General features: G+C 40.3%; 1 protein-coding gene across 6 annotated transcripts in view; it reads right to left on the reverse strand.

Moving 5' to 3' along the window:
- Positions 1–18,858, reverse strand: part of MICAL2 (microtubule associated monooxygenase, calponin and LIM domain containing 2) — a 120,942-nt gene that overhangs the window by 83,283 nt on the left and 18,801 nt on the right. For all 6 annotated transcript variants that reach the window (XM_042813756.1, XM_042813753.1, XM_042813755.1 and 3 more), the window contains exon 2: positions 15,228–15,584. In XM_042813756.1, the coding sequence (XP_042669690.1) occupies positions 15,228–15,491 (264 nt within the window). In that variant the 5' untranslated portion in view covers positions 15,492–15,584. The remainder of the gene's footprint in view (positions 1–15,227; positions 15,585–18,858) is intronic.

The raw sequence follows: 18,858 nt of genomic DNA on the forward strand, positions 1-18,858 counted from the left end.
GACTCCTAGCAGTGCTTGCTTAGCAAGCAGTTACAAACATTTCACAAGACAAGACCATACATGGTTTGATAAGGGCTTTTTTTCTTTCCCCTTTGGAGGGTGGGGAGACCGTTAGGTTTTTTTTTCTTTTTTTTTTCTTTTTCTTTTTTGCTAACAAACTGTATTATATACGTCAGCTGTATATATTTATTATAAATAAATGCAACTTCAAAAGAAACAGCCCCCTCCCCCCCCAAAAAAACCAAAAAAAAACAAAAAAAAAAAACAAAAAAAACCCAGTCTTTTGAGATTTAATCACAGTGGATGCTGCCAAGTAATAAAACTCACACAGAAGACATCGTTAGTTGGTATGTTAAAACTTAAGCAGGATTTTACCCTCTCCCTTCCTCCTATCAACACTGATGAATTATCTCACTAATTGCCTGGAGACCCTTTGAAAAATGGTTGTGTATTTGCCATCCATCCATAGTTACCTTCAATAAACATATCTGTCTCAAAACTATTTGTCCTTTGATTTATTAAGGATACTTTCTGCTGACGTATATCCTACATTTGGCACTTCATCTTCTTTCTTAAAACTTCTGGGATCGGCATAAAACTCTTGCAAAGGTAATGCCTACTGCACTTGTGCTGCTACCTTTATTGCATAGGAAAAGGGACCATACCACTCACCTGTCACAGTCCTTCCTTCCCAGCTCTCCACTTGCAAATTAAGTCACAGAGCAGAGAAACCTTCCTATAATCAGCCTAGAGGGAGCCTTGAGTAACTTATTTTCAGCAGCTGTAACCACAGACTTCTGGTTCATTGGGGGCTGCTCTTGAAATTACTTTGTTACAATTTACTTTACAAATGAGCATGTGCCTATTTTATAAAACTTGATTCAAGTCTCTGAGTACGTAATGAGTTTCTATGGCACTGTTAAAAAGCACTGTATTTATCTCTCAAATACAATGATGTGCTTCTGTTGTCCCATACCAGAACCAAAACTCTACTTACAGCAGTAACTTCACAGATTGTTTTCCAGGTTCAATTAAGAAGCCATCAGGAAGTTTCACATATGATACAAGCACACGCAGTATTTGCTAAGTCTCAAGTCTGATTCTCCTCAAAGGAGGTCAATCTGACAACTGGAGATGGTGCCTGCTCTCTGTTAGTATGTTTAGGAGTGACAGTACCTGAAAAACCTCCGACAAATGCTTGTACACTGCAAAAGGGCATGTAGTGATGACCAAAATGACAGCACAAGATACCCCTCCAAAAGTGGGATGTGCCTGACACAGTTTTTCAGTACGATCTCCTGCAAATAATACACAGATTTATCACTTTGGAAATGGAAGTGGAGGAAAAGGAAAGAGGAAGAAAGAGCAGGAACCTTTCACAACCCTTCCCACTCCTCACTATTAAATTCTCAGCCTGTGAATCCCTTCACCTATAGCCCGTTCTGGAAAAGCCACATGAAGCTTAACAGCTGAGAATTTGCAGAATGCCTCCATTGGTTTTCACACAGTAAAGTGAGCTTAAAGAAATAATGGATTCTGAAAGAAAAGAAGAATGTTAGCACTATGTTAAAAGCAAACAAACAAAAAGACCCACAAAACAAGAAAAGCTTCAGAACAACCTATCCAGTCACAAAAATCTCATTGACTTCAATAAATGTAAAGACAGAATCAAAACAAAAAAAAAGACAAAAAGAAAAACGTAACCGTAACGTTTAGTATTGACATGCTCACACTTAAGGAATGCAGCAGTTGGTAGCAGTATGCGAATGCTGAACACAACCAAACAGCATTTCTTTGCACTGTTGCAGATAGAATCCACTGCAGCTCAGTGTGTTCACATTCATACTGCCCAACTCTAAACCACTCCGGCCTCTCCTGTCTGAGGTACTCAACCACTCAATCAGTTCCAGGAAACAGAATTGTTTCAGGACACACCACCTCTCCCAAATATCTTCCTAATACGAGGAAGAAAGTTATAATCACAGCAGGAATTCAGAACTTTCTCATTTCTACCTTTTCAGCTGCTAAGAATGGAGGAAATTTTGGACAGGAGCTTAACCGCAACTGGATTGACACAGAGAGATCTTGTGTTCCATGGCACACCAGCTAGAAGCACCACTCCCACTCTTCAGTGGAAATCTACATGCATACCAGTGAAAACTAGTGAGAGATATCCAACCTAGATGATCTAACCTCCTCTAACTGGTTCATGGTGTTCACCCAAATCACTACTTGGGACCCACGGGGATGGCTCTTGCCACAGGAAACAGGCACAAAAGGAGGCCTTCACCACACATCTGGAAGCCACTGGCTGGTGCTACAGGTGCTCCTGGCAGCCGCGGGACCCCCTGCAGTGCCAGAAGCCCCACAGCCAAAGGGCCTGCAGGCTGCACAGCTATGCTGTCGTCCCATGGCAAATCTGCTCCATCATTTGCACTGGGCTGCAGGTGCATTCAGCTCTGCAGATAGCGCATCCAGGACATTCCAGCGCCTCAGACTTCAGGATGCAATGCTGGAGGGGGCAGGGATGCATCAAGAATTAATTTTACTGACACCACAGGATTACATCCTACATGGATTCGAGCAAGTGTTTATTCATGATAGAGCTAAATGTGATGCAACATAAGATAGCCATGAAATTTAATGGAACAACACATTTCCTGGATCAGCAATGACTTTCTCTGGAAAGGCTCCAAAGGAAAGCAGCTGCAGAAGCATCTAAGGCAGACAGCTACCAGAAGTGCAGCAGGAAGCTCTCTCCACCGCAGCGCTTTTCATTTCATCCCCTTCAATACATAGAAGAATGCTTTTGGCAGGAACAGGGCTGCTCAGTCAGACATTCCTGACTTACTGACTTAAAAGTTCATCTCACATTTGTAGCCTCAGATTTTATCACATAAATTCAGTGACAGTCACTGAATACTGACGTGTAAATGTACCCTGAATGTACTGAATAGCCAATATATAATTTTTTTTGTTTGTTTGAAACATTATAATTCAAGTCACTTCAAAGTTTATATGCTGTTTCAGACAACATTAAAATTTTAAGAGCTAAAACTTTACTAAAAACAATCAGCAGGCTAAGTTCAAATAGGTATAACGTGCATAGGCACAGTGTGTTTTGCCAGCCTAATGCATTGAGTCTGGTCTTGCTGCAGCCCTTGTCTACCAAAGCATTTAAGTATACAGTTACGCCCTTGCATCCAAGAACTCTATTTGGATGCTCACTTTCACTAAACCAAATCCACTCCAGTATAAACACTTGCATCTCCCTTTCTGCACACCAGCCTGAATATAAGCACCAGCAAAAGATGAGGGACGCGCCGCTGCAAGGTGCTCAGGTACAAACCATGTGAGCTATGCAAGCCCAGCAGGCCCTTGGCAGTCACGTGCCCTACAATGCCCAACGTGTTTGTACTCACTGCCTGTTGCCCAACGTGATAAACACTACCCCACCTACAGAGCTGGGTTTAGTATAAAGCAACAGACTGGGACCCTGTCAGTAATAGTGATAACCACAAAGATGGTGGTGATCTGGAAAGTGATCATTCGTCAATAGTATACAGAAATATAAAATAGATAGCGTCAAGCTAAGAATTATTTTATAACAAAAATTGTAACCGAAATTGCTGTGATTTACAGATCTATACTACATGCAATTATTTTTTAAAAAATCATTCATCAAAATAAGTAAGGAAAAACCATATAGGAGCTAATTAAACTTACTACCCCATTAATGAATTTTAACCCTGCTAACACTATAAGGAGCTCATAAAATATACTATAATACATGAAAATATGCTTTTAAAAACTGTTTTATTTGACAAAACCAATACTTCAGTTAAACGTATTTTAATGACAGGTCCTAGTTCTCCACAGGGTTATGAAAGCTCTTTATTTAAATGTGTTACAGACAGTTCCAAAAACTACCTTGAAATATGAAGACTAGATGGATATTGCTGAGCAGACATTTTTGGACACCACATAAATACCACTGTTCAAAGGCAATTGGAACAGCAAGGATAGTGCACCTCTAATTGCCACCAACTGCAGCAGCAAAACCCCAGCCCAGCACAGAAATGCTTTTGATCCCACCAGTATTTTATTTTATTCCCTATACCCTCAACTGAGTGCCTCACAAATATGCAGCTTGGTCTCTTCCTGCCAAAAGCATTTGTATCAGTAACTGGCAAAAATGGAGACAGTGCTCTTGGTTGTAGTTTTTTTTTTTTTTTTTTTTTTTTTCCTCCTTAAAAAGACTGCAGTATGCATTTGAAGCTCCCTAATCCAGGCTGATTTTGGACAGAGCTCTTTTCCCCAGTACTGTGCCCTGCAGTTGCCGCCCTTGCAGCTGGACGCCATGCAATCCAGGGATCAGAGGATCTATCTTTATTGCACTCTTTTTTTTTTTTTTATATGGACAAAATGCCAGAAGTGAAACATTAGTACATTTACTGCATTCATTTGGCTCATCTTTACTAGGATTTTTGGAAGATAAGCTTCTGCATGGAAAAAAACCACGTGTCTTCATTTTTCCTGGATGAATTCAGACATGCTTGCCCAGCCACCCTCTCTGTCTCCAGGATATACGTACTAATATTAGATTTGTTCATAAAAATCTTTTCATAGTTTGAAATTAAAACAGTGGTATGAAAGACATCTGAAACTTATAGTGTGCTAAGCAACACATCAATGAGAGCCTACGTGCGTTCAGTTTACTGGAATTTCAGGAGTTCCTTCACTGCTGCATCAAGGCTGACAGGACTTTGTTTTGCAGAATTGTTCTCGAGCTCTCTGTGAGGCCGTGGTCATACTTAAATATCTTTACTTCACCTCAGAGCTTTTATAACAATTTCTAAGAAATAAATTTAAAAAATGTGATTGGTAGACACTGAACAAAAAAGTATCTCTAGAGACTTTCACTTCGTCTCCTGGACACTTATAGTTATTTGAAGAAAACCTGCATATCATCTGACAAGAAACCTCATTCTGCTTTTAATAAAAAGATTACCTACCAGAAGTCAAGCAAGCATTTTAATCCAAAGATCTCCTCAAATAAAACACAGAAGAAAAAAAACCCTAACATCCTTTGGAATCAAACAAATATGTGCTGTTTTCTCACCTGTCTCTTACTGTAATCAAAACAGAGAAAAAAAAAACAGCAAGGAAAAAAGCGATGTTGTCTTTCATTTTTTCTTTGTCCACTTGCTCCAACTATCAAAACGAAAACAAGATAAACCTTGCAGAAAGAACACTGTCTATCTTGGACATGAATATGGTTCACACCATTTATGCACACTCCCACTTTGGTAAGTTTATGCCTGTAATGCTGAGATAATACTTTAAGGCTATCTTTAAAAACTTCAGAAAAAATAAAATTAAAATCCAGACATAACTGGACAACACAGATAAGAAGTGGAGGCATCAACAACCTTGCCCTTGAGCACAGTGAAGAATAAACAGAGACCAAGCCTTGAGTCCCACAAGCCTTGTGAGTAGTGACATTACTGAGATTGTGACAGCAAGAACAAAATGAATCTGACACATGGTTTCAGAGTCAGGGGCTTAATGAACCATGCTGACCAGCCAGCAGAGGACTTGTCTGCAGACCCAGAGGAAGGGATTTCTCATGCCTGAAGGCATCCAAAGCATGCAGACAAGTTGGTCAACAACCACGTAGCTTTGCTACAGGAAGAAGTTGGCAATATGCTATTTAAAAAGATAAAAAGGAAAAAAAAAAAACAGATGCAGAAACAAAGATGCTCCAGCCTGGCATGTCCACACATATGAAATGCCACACAAAAACTGAAAATTTGTAGCTGAACAACAACCTACAAAGTCTGCTAAGATTCCACTTCAAATCTGGCTTTAGAAAGAAAGTGGCAAGTGAAATTATTTCAAGGCTATTTCACAGCATATTTCAGAATTATGTTTAGAACCCATTTTTATACCAGGCTAGATGTTAACCAAAATCTAATCAAGGCTTAGCTCTTACAAGCCAGCACTGGGTAAATGAGCTCAAAAATGAACCATCAGGTTTAAGGCAGAATCAAAATTTGTATTTATTTACTTCTTTTTAAAGGATTGGATAATCAAATCCAATCATTTCTATACTCCCTAAGTAAAATGGACAGAAGCATGTAGCAGCTCTAGCTGAGTACAAAATACAGAAGTGTCTAAATCAACAGTTTGGGGCTCCTGGGATCTGTTTTCTTCCAGGTCACGGTGCAGTCTTTGAAGACCTTCATTCTCCAGTGCTAGCACTCACGGCCACAGAACCAGTAAAGTCAAACAATGTTTTAGCCAGTCATTTGCACGTGTCCATTTACCATAGGCAGTTTGTTTTTTTTTAATTTACAGCTTTACTTACAAACTGAAAGCACTAGGAATTGCACAATCACCATCACAGAACACTACTGCATCTGACTGTCAACAAGACAATTGTGAGAACACGTCTCACAATTAGAATAAGAAAATGTGTCCTTACTGTAACAGCTTTCAGGACAGCTTCTGCTAGCAGAGAAAGCTAACATCACTTCCACAGAACAAATCTGGTGGTAGCATATCACCCTACAGTAGATTTTGGAATCCCCAGTCCTTACTTCCAAAACGTTTTTGGCTGAAAACAGGACCTGCTTCAGGAAGGAGACTTGAAATATAAATTATTAAAGAACTGAAAAAAAGTGAAGAAAGGAAAAAGTACATGCTTTGAAAAGAGGTGTAGAGTTGAAGACACATTCCACACCTCACAAGGTGTAAGAAGTCTGTTTTGTATCAACAAGCAGTGCAGCAGAAGGAGCTCAACATTCTGAGCAGGTTGGTGTTTATTTACATAGACACATACTAATGACTGTTTTCAATCAGTGCAGGGTGAAGCTCAAGACCCAAGCACCTGTCTGACCCGACCCACACCAGTTGTGCCCGTTCCACCACTCCCAGCACTACTGGACCACAGTCTGCCTGCAGCAGCCTTGCTGGGCACAACAGCCCTTACCTGCCAAATAAGGCTTCATGCCATCTGCAGCTACTTCCTTCTTAGCTGAAAACAAGCAAATGAAAGAAAAACAGATCTGAGGGAAATGCTTTTGTCTTCCACCAAGCATTTGTTGACCAGAATAAATTCTTGTAGATGATTTGGGTGTGGAACCCTTGGCAGGAAGCTCACTGCCAGCCCTTGCTGAGTTCTCTCATCTCAGTTACTATTTCCCCTGGAGCTGATACTTTATCTGCATTGTAAATTCAGCAAGCACACACAAAAAACTCCACAAAAGGGAGCTGCTCTTCCTCTGCTCCTTTTAAAGTTGCTCCTGTACCTCATCTGGAGGTGCAGAGGAAGTGAGAAACATGACACAAGTACTTAGTGTGGTACAACTACGTTTACTTCTCAATTAAGATCTTTGTCAAACAAACAAATCCCAAGCAATGAAAGACAAGTCAGGCAGTGTCAAGAAACAGAGCGTGATCTTGGGAAACATAGGCTGTTCTTCAGGACTGAAATAGGAGCACCAAGTGTCCAAGGCTCTGAAAAATGCAAGCTCTTAAAAATAGACCAGAATTTGATCAAGAAGTAAGAATGGGACTTCTACAGAAAGAAGGTGAGGCCAGTAACACTTGTGCTGTGGCCCACATAATTAGGCAGCATTCCTCTTGGGCTTTCTCTGACACATAGAGGTGAAGGAACTGAAACCTCTCCTGCAGGCCATGTTCTCTGAGCAACGACTGTTCCCACTTCTCTGCTCTGGGCATACTCTAGTTTATCTGTCTCTTACCCACACCATATACACCATGTTGGACCAAGTATTTCAGCAGCATTTGATCTGCACCAGCTAGCAGGGAAAGAAGCCAGCCCAGCTCCAGCACACCACTGCCTCCCATGACCAGCTCTCCCTGTCAGCACTGTCCCATGGGCTCAGCTGTGGTCTATTACTGTAAACTGCAAATCATTCTCTGCAGTTTATTTCCAGCTTGCTAGGGACATTACATTCTTTCTCTAGATGGTCAGAACTTTATAGCAGTTTTTAAAAAAATTATTCTATTTTTTGAAGTCTTGAAAGGCAAGATTAGAACTTTAAAGAACTACTGCTCAGTCCAGCTTGGTTACATCTGCACCCACTCCATCCAGTACATACATATCTGTATTAAGTAAGACTAGGACCAGCCTTCAACAGGACTCATTAAATGGCCATTGCTGCATTTCCTCTGTCTGGCAGCAAACCATTGCCAGCATCGGTGTAAAACTCTGGTTCTCAGCACAGACATGGGAACCTCGAAAAGGACCTGAACTGTAGGAGACAGGAAATTGCTTTATTGTCTGAAATCTGGTTTTCAGCAGCCAAGCATTTAATCACCTCTTGGTAGCATAAGTTATGCATTTCCTCACTTATCAGTACACAAACATTACCGGGGCAAAGCTGGACCCGTCGCTAACAACAAACCACTAACAGCTACATCTGGCACTGCAGGGCCTCTCCGGAGCCAGGAGGAAGGCCTGAGTTCACAGGGCGCAGCAGCAGCACCCCTTGCCCCACACACACAGCCCGGCTGGGCTGACGGGTGCACAGCCCAGCTGTTTCACACTGTCAAATTCAAAAGCACTGCAGGGTCACAGCTGCGGGAACACATCTTGCCATAACCTTTCCTTTCATCCAGACTTAATTAAGCCACTCGTGGTGACAATACTAATATTGTGTGTGAAAGTAACTGGGTACCACTCCCAGCGGGAATCCTGACAGAGTGTCTAGGAAATGGGGTCAGGGTGGGACAGTTCCCTTCTGTTGATTCCTTGCAAAGTCATTAAGCGAGAGAGAGAAACAGCACAGCGCTGCTGAAGTACAGATGTAAAGTTACTATTATCCTACAAGCCAAATATCTTAGAATTCCCAAATGCCTGAAAAAAAAAAAAAAAAAAAATCTTATTTAGGCTGCCTGATTATGTTACTTTGGCCAGGGCTCACTGTTTTTTATGACTGATAAAGCTGAAAAATTGTGTGTTTGTGGAAGTAGGATAATAAAGTGATTCCGTTACCCAATCACATACCAAACATTTGCCTCTGCTGACGCAATTTGGCCCAATCTAACAGTTTGAAGCACTGCTCAAAGAGTCTGATGCTTTGTTTTGTTTTCAAAGAACGCTGTCTGCTGTGTGTCCTGTCATCACCCGAGCTTCTCCCCATCCGCTCTTTAAAAAATCTTTACAGAAAAAATGAATGACTAGATAGTACTCAGCAGCTGTGGTTTCACTGCATGGTCATAGGTGATTTTCCTCTTTTCCCTGTCTTTTCCCAATCTTCCCTTTTTCCCAATCTTCCTTGCCTCTCATTTACATTAATCCTGTGTCATCATCTCCTTTGAAATAACACTGTAAAAGTTGCTTGTTACAATTTCTAAACATAAATTTACAGTGGAGATTCAGCAAAATGCTTTAGGTGCCCTTCCCTAAAAGGCTAATAGCAAAGAAGCACAAATACAAAAAAATAAAAATAGCAGCTTATTTTTCAAGTCTATCTATCAAAGACCTCATTGCCACTTCAATTCAGTAGAGTGCATGGCACTTAATACCCCTGACTGCTTACTAGTTCTGAATTCTGCTATCCAAGAACTACACATTTATACCCTGATAAGGGCTTTATAAGGCAAAAATCAAAATAATAACTGCTAGAAGAATTTAAGGATGAGGCAGAGAGTGAGAAGGTTGCAGCTGAATGTTATTTCATGATAATTCACAAACTTGCATTCACTAAACTTCCTATAAATATGGTATTCAAGTTCTAGTTTTAATTTTATGACCTTCACAGGAACGCGTTTTTATTATAATAAGGAAGTCAGCAATGCTACCTAATAGATCTAAATTCAGTGTGTTCACTACAAACTCTGATTATAACATTTGGAAATCTCCCCATTTTGATTATTATTCTGAAGAGACCACTATGTCAGCAAAGGGCATCCAGCCATCTGGATCTCTGTTCTTCACAGAACAAATGGGTTAAAGCTTTTATTTTAAAAAGAATATTTTGAGTTAGGGCACGACTGACACTCCCTTCTTTCATCTTGCAGTTCAACTGTGCCCTTCAGAGAAAAATGTTCATCATTAGGACGCAATCAATCAATGCTTCAACACACAAACTCATTGGTATATACAGCACAGGAAAAATCTGGCTGAAAACGTGTTACCTCTGAAGGATCAACAAATGTCACTGCTTTGGAAGGAAATTTAGCCACACCATCGCCAGCAGGTTTTTACAAGCAGGATGATTTGATTAACTAAGAGACAAATATTTGTTTAGAACTTCATAGAAATGTGTAGAGGGGGAGAGACATCCACAAGCCAGCCTGACTCTTTTGCTACAAGGGGCAAGGCTACAATGGGATGTTTGTAAACAACTGAGCACTGACAAGAAGACAATTTCTACCTAATAACAAGGAGAGAGGCCTGGAATTCACTCCTCATCCTGCTGGTTAGCCTGTGGCTACATAACGTGGCAGCAGCCGCATGCCTCAGGCATATCTTTTGCTTTCTCAACACTGCGGGAAGGAAAACAGCAGATGAAGTAGGTTTTATTAATCCCCTAAGCATGCATTTGACAGTCTTTGGAATTGAGAACAATATGAAAAGAAATGAATGGGGTTTGGCAATCCAGTTTTATCATTTGTGGGTGCACCAGCATGGTTAGTACAGGCAGACAAATCTCAGAGCCAGCACTGAGTCAGTCACAAAGCCTCTAGCCTCCATCCCCATTTCAGACCCCAAGTTCCTCCTTGGATGACTCACATCCCAGCCCTCAACTCCACTCCACTCCACTCCCACATCCCATTAAGCCACACAATCTCCTCCCTAACACCACTTCTCCAAATTAGCACCCCAACAGAGGGGCCCACAGAGTCTCCCAGTACAGCTCAGCTGCCAATGCCACTGAGTCTGGATAGGACTGACAGCACATAGCACTACCGAGAAGAGCCGCTATGGCTTTACACAAGCCCTGGAAATGTAGCCATAAATGATTTTAAGTCATTTTCTCGCAGTAACGTTCTCAACAGGAGTTTTTGGAAAGGAAGTTCATCTATTATAAAACAAGATTTGAAAGGCCACATCCAGGAACAAGGAAAGCTAGAGAAGACAGCAGGGACTGAGTTCTAAATTGTTCCATCTGCTTAGCAGGAATCTGTGTGATACCTATACATGTATATGCTTATATACCTATAAATGTCCATACATATGCATTTACATACACACAACATTTAAAAGTTCCTAGCCCAGTTTCATTTTCTCATTTTATGCCAGTACAGCCTAATTAGGCCTTAAAACCAGAACTCCAACTGTCTATCCATGTACACCACCACAATCAAAAACTGGATTCACCCAGAGACAAATGCTAGAGTCTACCAAGACAACTAATAATTACACATTAGCTCCTTAAAGAAGTCTACCTAGTTCTCCTCGAGTATCAGTGTGTTTTGAAAAAACAGCATCTGCATGCTTTAGAGAATCAACACCTCCCTTCAGAGCAAGTCTGGGATGTTTTCACACAAAGAGATTTCTGCTCTCCTCGAGCACAGATCTGCAGTCGTGGGAGAGCCAGAATTTCAGCATGAACCAGGTCCTGCCCTCTGATACGTATGCATGCATCTCAAACATCAGCGGGAGCCTGCTTTATATGCACATATTTGTTTCTGTATCATTCACATGGGCAAACTGACAGCAAATCTTGAAGTGAAGAACTAATCCATACAGAGAAATTAAGAATAAAAGATTAGAGCACACATGTACGTCTTGAAAACACTGTTGAATATACTCTGCAAACAGCTGGATGAATTCTTGCTTCTTATCATACTATGCTTCCCATGTTCAAAAATTTAGAGAGATATTCAAGCTGCTAGCAATGTGAACATTGCATGTTAAACCTTTAACCTTCTCTGATTGTCCAGCTATGTTTCACTTCACAAAGAAATTATCATTACAGATTCTGTGCAGATTCCTCCAAACCAACAAGATGAAAATGAGCGACAAGTGTTACCACAAGAATTAATTTGTGCTCTTTTTCTAGACATATCTGAAAAAGCACAGAATGAGTTTTGCCAAATGCCAGAAAGTGTCAGCTCCAGGACCAGCAGTTCAGAACAGCTTAATTCCCAATTTATAAGTTTGTCATAGAAGGAAGATGTTTGCTACAAATTTAGCATACATACTGACTGACTCATAGAGTCAAAAAAGTTTCTACCACAATTTTATGCATGCCTTTCTGCAGTGTTTTATTTTTATTTATTTTTTCCCTACAAAGAAAGGGAAAATTAAAGTCCACAAATAACTCTACTCTGACATAGCAGTGGGTTTGAACGTCTCGAAAATGGTTTAACTGCTTTTATTCATCCAGCTTAAAATCATATCGTTGCAGAAACTCTGAAAGCTTTATTTGGCAGCGTTCTTCAAGAACAGTTAAGACAATGAGTTATTGTTATTTAGTTGGAATGGAACATTCTGCATGTAGGAAATTTGTGTATACTGTTACTCCAATGAAAGTAACTTAAGTGTGGCTGAAGATTTTACAAGCAAAAAAAAAAAAAAAAAAAAAGCAACCCAACAAACAACAAGGACTGTATTCAGCTCTTAAGTACTGTGCACAAACTGACCAGTTACTGAGTGGGGCAGCAGGTTCTTATTTTTTCAATTTAAAAACCTAATCCTCCCAAGCCCACAACAGACACACACATACATAGCACGAGGAATAGTTCAGAGCCTGATTATATTTTATCTCTTTCAAAGATTGGGAAGATTGTTAGAAGCCAACAGAAAAACCATATCTGAGAACTACGACCTGCTGAATCAGCTATAGAACTCATGGTCACAACCTTTAAGTCATTTTTTATTTTTAAACAATGACTGTTGGCTTGGCTCTGCTTACAGAACTGTAAGCAAAGAGCTTATTTTGTGATGCTGCTTTAACAACTAGAATTTTGATTCCAACCAATCCACTCCCAGCCCCCAGTCAACTCCACACAGTTAAGCACTAGGCTCTGCTTTAGTTTCACCTGCACAACTCCTGCTTGCCTGCTGATAACTGTATAACATGGAAGAAAAACAAGAATTTGAAATCTCCTGCTGCACAAAAGGAATATCCTGGTATGTATACTGCAGCCTAGGTATACCAGCATCTCAGATAACTGTTTATCTGTAAGTGGAGTTATCAAGAGTACACCACGGCAACAATCAGGGAGTTTGCTGCCTCCTTGCAACGTGTCTCCTCTCACTCATATTGCATAGATAGGCTTTCGTAGCAGACTGTGATTCACATTTGAGGAATGTTTGCTAGATATCCCCAAAGAGCTCACAGTCTGTGGTCACTGCTCTCATTTGCAGTAATCTGAAGATTCATGTTTCTCTCGTTAAATCAGTGATGACACATTGAAATGCAGGTCCAGGCATGGTTTGGATTCATAATGAACATCCAAGTATTGCACAGAATATTTGTATGTGTCCTGTTCATACACAGGCATTCTACATTCATTTGCAAGTTGATCATATGTGCAGCTTATGTCCTTCAATTTCTGCAAATATTTACACCATGCCACTACAAATAAACCTTTACCCTCAGAGTAGGAACACCATACTTTCAACACTGCAAGAAGTGCTGATTAGCCGCTTGCTTGGCAACCTTAAAATGCAGACTGTATTAAGCTTTTCATGTTCTAACTGATTTCCACGACTCTACACCATGTATAGAAATTAATGACTTGGCTGAAGGACTTTGCAGAAGCAGGCCTTGGCTTTGTAATGTCACACTTGACTGAGCAGGGCTTCACTTCATAGTTCACATGAGTCTTAAAACTGTTTTGCGTTGTAAATACTTCCTCAAACTAACCATGGAAATTTGGACTTGGGACTGTATGTGCAAGTGAGGTGTATGTAGAACATCTCCCACAACTTGTTAAACATCACACACACTGTCATTCCTTCCCTTTCCTGTCTGTTTTTATCACACAGATGCACAATGACATACTCAAAGCCTTTTCAAAAGATCAAAAAGAGGGAGGAAGCAGAGGTCACAAAGGGAAAAGATGGGAAAAAGGAAAGAAGAAAAACAGATGCAGTCAGGAAAGCAGTGCAAAAAGCCATAATGACATAATACCTCTTCTAAAGAAATTGGTCCTAAGGATACTTATTACCTTACAAAAAGTTAATAATAATTGGGAGCTTATTAGAAATGAAATTTATAAAAATTTCTAAATGTATTGAAGGCAATATGATATCCTTCTCCCTAATGCTTTTGGAAGACTCAGTTCTATGATGCACAAGAGAGACCACCAGCACTGCCTGTCTAGCACTTCCATAAAATACTTTAGCAATAGTTCAAACTAAAATGCCCTCCACAGTTCAGTGTCTAGGTACACCCCAAAGTGCTATTCCTTTCTGTTTTACAATAGTACAGTCAAGCAGCTTCTTAAAACCAGACCTTCTTTGGCAAAGTTTAGCTATCGTTAGGCAGTAAATATCTGAACTTCTCTGACATAAAGCTATTAAAAATGACCAGCCACAGAAGAGATGGAATAAGATGGCATGAACCTTCAGTTTTAACATTACTTACAGCAGTGGTTCTATTAAACCACAGCATTTGAACAATGTGCTGAAGATAATTTCCTGTCCTTTTCACAATCAAGTAGACCACTTTCTTTAATAAGAGCTGTGTAGCAGTTATCTATATACTCTTTGGAGAGACAAAGAGCAGCATTTAAATGCAAATATTTGATTTCTTAAATAGTGCTTTATTTTCTTTTACTTTTGTTTAGCAAATAGAACCAGTGCTAGATGACAAAGACCGATCCCTAAGTCCAAGCAGCACTTTAGGAGGCTCCTGCTGAGTATGTAATAACTGACGTTGCAAAACTCTGTTTAATTAAGCAAGTAGTTCTTAAAAGCCTGAGATTAGTAAATCTCCCTTATGAGCTTATATCCTAGGGCTGATCAACACTACTATCAACAGAAAACTTTCCTGCTGTGCCTGAGACAGACTATAAAAGAGGGTGTTTTTAGAACTGCTCTTATGTGCTGTGTTTCCAGAACAAAAATATCTGAAAATCTGTCTAAATCATGCAACGCCAGACACAGTTTCAAGTACATGAAAGGGAACGTTCATGGATACACATGTGGCATGGGATGGCAGAAACCTTGCTTCTGCTGATAATTCAGTTTAAGAGATTCTAAATTGTGGAATTCAAAAATGACCTTTCCCACTTACCTTAGTGTTCATACAAGATTTTCCACGTTTGTACTCTTTGTGACTTGCTCTTTTATCAAGCTTGTTCCACAAAGCTTTGGCCTTCCACGTGGTTACTCTTGACTTCAGTTTGCTGTAAAAGTTCTTACAGTCCAAAGGATCTAATTCAAGTTGGCGTGTGAGAATATTAAAGGCCTGAATGGTACCTTTGCATGTTGTTGCTTGGACAAAGTTTTCAAATATCTGGCCAGCTTGATTGTATTTTTCATCATCGTTTTCCCCCATGTTCTGACAGAAGCACTGAAAAGAATCAAGCTGGAGCTCTTGTGCTAGGGTGCAGGTAACCAACACTAGCAAGTAATTCCAAGCATGTTATTCCTAAAAAAGACAAACACAAGTTATGTTAAAGCATGCTCTGCCTGGGAGAACTAAACCCATAAACTGCATATTCAATATGAATATAAAAACCACAGCAAATGACTGTTGGACAACCAGCCAAACACAGAAGTTTAGGAGGGGCATTTAAGGTGCTACAAAGAAACCTACTTGTGCTGTCACAACATGTACTTCATGATGACTTGTGAGACTCATATATGTGCAAGACCACTGCTTCAAATATCAATCAGCTTCACACACAGCCCAACAACTAGCACTCAGGAACGAATGCTAGATAACAGATTAAGAAAAAGAATACTGAGGTGCTTTTCCTAATCAAAATTTAAGTCACAACAAGTACATGTTTTGGTCTTAAGAATGCTTCAAAACCTGCAGCCAAAAGTCAATGTTAGGGAATTTTCTCCTGTTGCACAAGCTAGGAGCAAGAGTGCAGCTTAGCCAATAAATTTAGAATTGGCCCAATCAATTGCCACAAGCAAATGTACACAACAAACTTAGCAGAAACATTATCACAAGTTACACCAGAAATGGAACAAAGTAACTTTAGACAACTCCCTTTTTACAATTCTTGCCAAAATGAGAAAGAGTTTGGTACTCTAGCAAATGGAAAGAAATGTTATGTCCACATAGTAAATGCTGAAGTCGCGTGATTGCAGTCATATCTTGTCATGTGCTCATGATATGAAGTTAATGATATATACATTTGGCCCACTAAACTCCACTGGCTTTCCCTAGTAATATGATCACTGTCAAACTGTGCCTCATATTCCAGACAAATACTCTCACAATTTGTAAGAGCAAAGCTATTCTAAAGAAATACAAATTTGCAAGAACTAAAATACGCTCCTTGTGGCACTCCCTTATCCTTTTTTAACCTTGCTCTCTATCTCTAATGGAGAGCGTTTAGAGTCAGCCAAAGTCATCCAAAGAAAATACTCCAGTGGCTTTTGTATTAGGGAAATTATTATAGGTTATGTTTAAACTTGCCCTCAGAAGAGGGTCTACCTGAACTCAAGGCCAGAGATGCAAACCCTATCTTCTTTTTCTTGCTATTAAGGAATTATCTACCAGTCCAAGCAATCAACAACTAGATTGATGCTTGCCTAACCTCTCATATAATCAGTTATTTTGCTTGGAACATCATCTGTTGGCTCATAGCTTCAGAGTAAATTGTTATAAATGCCTTTGAAGTTACACTTTTCAATTTAACACTGTTCACAAACTACTCATTCTCCACTCACATTTCCTTCAAAGAAGAAAAGGGGAAACACAACTAGTGTATTTAAGTAACTAAGAGACCTACTACGCCTATCTTAGATACAGAAAAATATTATGCAACATATTAAGCAGATCCCATGGGGAGATATAAGGAAGCATTTGGAACACTCACATTCCCTTGCTATGCTCAAAATAAATAACCTTTGTGTGCACATCATCAGTCTGCTGTTGGTTTGTGGGTAAAATAAATTGGCAACGTTGAGAGTTTGTACATTTTCTTAGACCAAATGTCATGATGAAATACAAGTGCCAAGAATAAGTCAGGAAATTTTTGTTTTCCCTTCTGAATACTTCATTTATAGTATGTTCTGTGCCCTTTTCTGAAGAGCTTCATGAAGTAAAATCACAAACATTTTATATGCCTCTACTTCCAGAATGTCTAATTTTTCAAAAAACAAACAAACAAACAAACAACCTGAGTGCTATGAACTCCCACTGACTCAAGAGGAGTTGAAGACATTCAGAATATTTCCAGGCTCAAGGACTTGATGATTAACGAGAAAAATCCTCCAACAACTGCATGCCAGCAGGATGGATTCTGGCCATCTTGGCTGCCCCAGCACAGGTGGGAGAGGAAGGCGCGGTACAACTCTCGCCAGCCCTCGCTTTGTGAAAGCAGTGCTATGGATCAGCCCCAAACCAGATAACAGAACCAAAAGTTGTTTTGGGAAAGGGAAAAGATAGGGGACTGCCACACAGAGAGGCCAATCCAGAAAACAAAACAAAACAAAACCTACATCTGGGCTTAAGCACAAGTGCTTACGAGAGGAAGGCAATGCAGGACAACCAAAGACAGCATTAGCACAGTGTTAGACACTACACTTCAGCTTAAACAACTTGACATACAGCCCCCCCAGTGTCTGACACCAATTTAAACCAAAATGAGAACTGCTTATGCAACTGGCAGAGTGATTTTTAACATGAAGCCAAAGTATGCTTTTTTCCTTGGTGAAGAGGGAAGTGTCACTGAAACACAGTACTGTGGACAGTTCAGCTAGAACTGTGGCAGTCAGATCAGGTTTTCTTCATGGCTTTAAAATCACACTGCTATTGCCTCAATGTTACATGACTTTGACCTAGGAACTATAAAACAGTTACTTCCTCTCCACTGTTTTCACTAGCTCACCACAAGATTGTTATCTTGTTCATGTAACACAAGCACCTGTAGAAGTTAACCTCAGCAGAATTGATGAGAGTCCAATCACAGACTTTTTAATTTTACTACTCAGAGAGGAGACTTTTATAAGCCTCAGCTGTTTCCATCCAATGACAGAAGGGAATGGAAGGGAAAATGCCCCCCCCCAAAAAAATTACAGCTATATCTGAACCCACCCATGAGGAAAAGCACCAAGTGCCAGGGCTGATAATGGTGAGGAAAACAGAGAGAAGAGTTGGCAGGAACCACTGCAGGCAGAGTGAAGGACAGGAAAACATTTCTAGTTTGATGCAAGCTTGTGCTGCACATGCATGCACACACACAAATGTGCAGCAGGTCTGGGCTTCCCCTGCTTTTTCACTGGGGAAGGGATACCTTCCCCACCCTAACACTTTCCTCTTCCAACACTGCAAAGCCATGATCGAAGCTGTTCCTGATCGGCATGAAATCTTCTCCTCACAAACTTCCAAAATGCTCCCATCCCATCCCCGTAGAGCTGTGGTGAGGCATCTCAGCAGACATTCGCTCACCAGCAGAGCATTTCTCCTTTCTGTGTCAGAGGTCGTGCTCTCCAAAAAAGCCAGTTTTGTGGTTGGGAAGGCCAGATGACAAGGGAAGTTCTGCTTACTGGTTTTTGGCTTGCTGGAAGCACCACTTTTTTTTCTTTTTTTGGCATGCAGACTGCATTGATAGATGACAGAGAAGAAAATGGTCCTAAAAGGAGATGCAGCCTATGGAAAACTACATGCTTTCTTCTGAGGAACCAGCAATATTTCACTACGGTATCATACATGCTAGAAATTATGCTCCAAAGTCCAGAAG

Source organism: Centrocercus urophasianus, unplaced genomic scaffold (assembly GCF_019232065.1).
Source record: "Centrocercus urophasianus isolate 14NV4802_14NV808 unplaced genomic scaffold, USGS_Curo_1.0 seq_14, whole genome shotgun sequence".
Classification (NCBI taxonomy): Eukaryota; Metazoa; Chordata; class Aves; order Galliformes; family Phasianidae; genus Centrocercus; species Centrocercus urophasianus.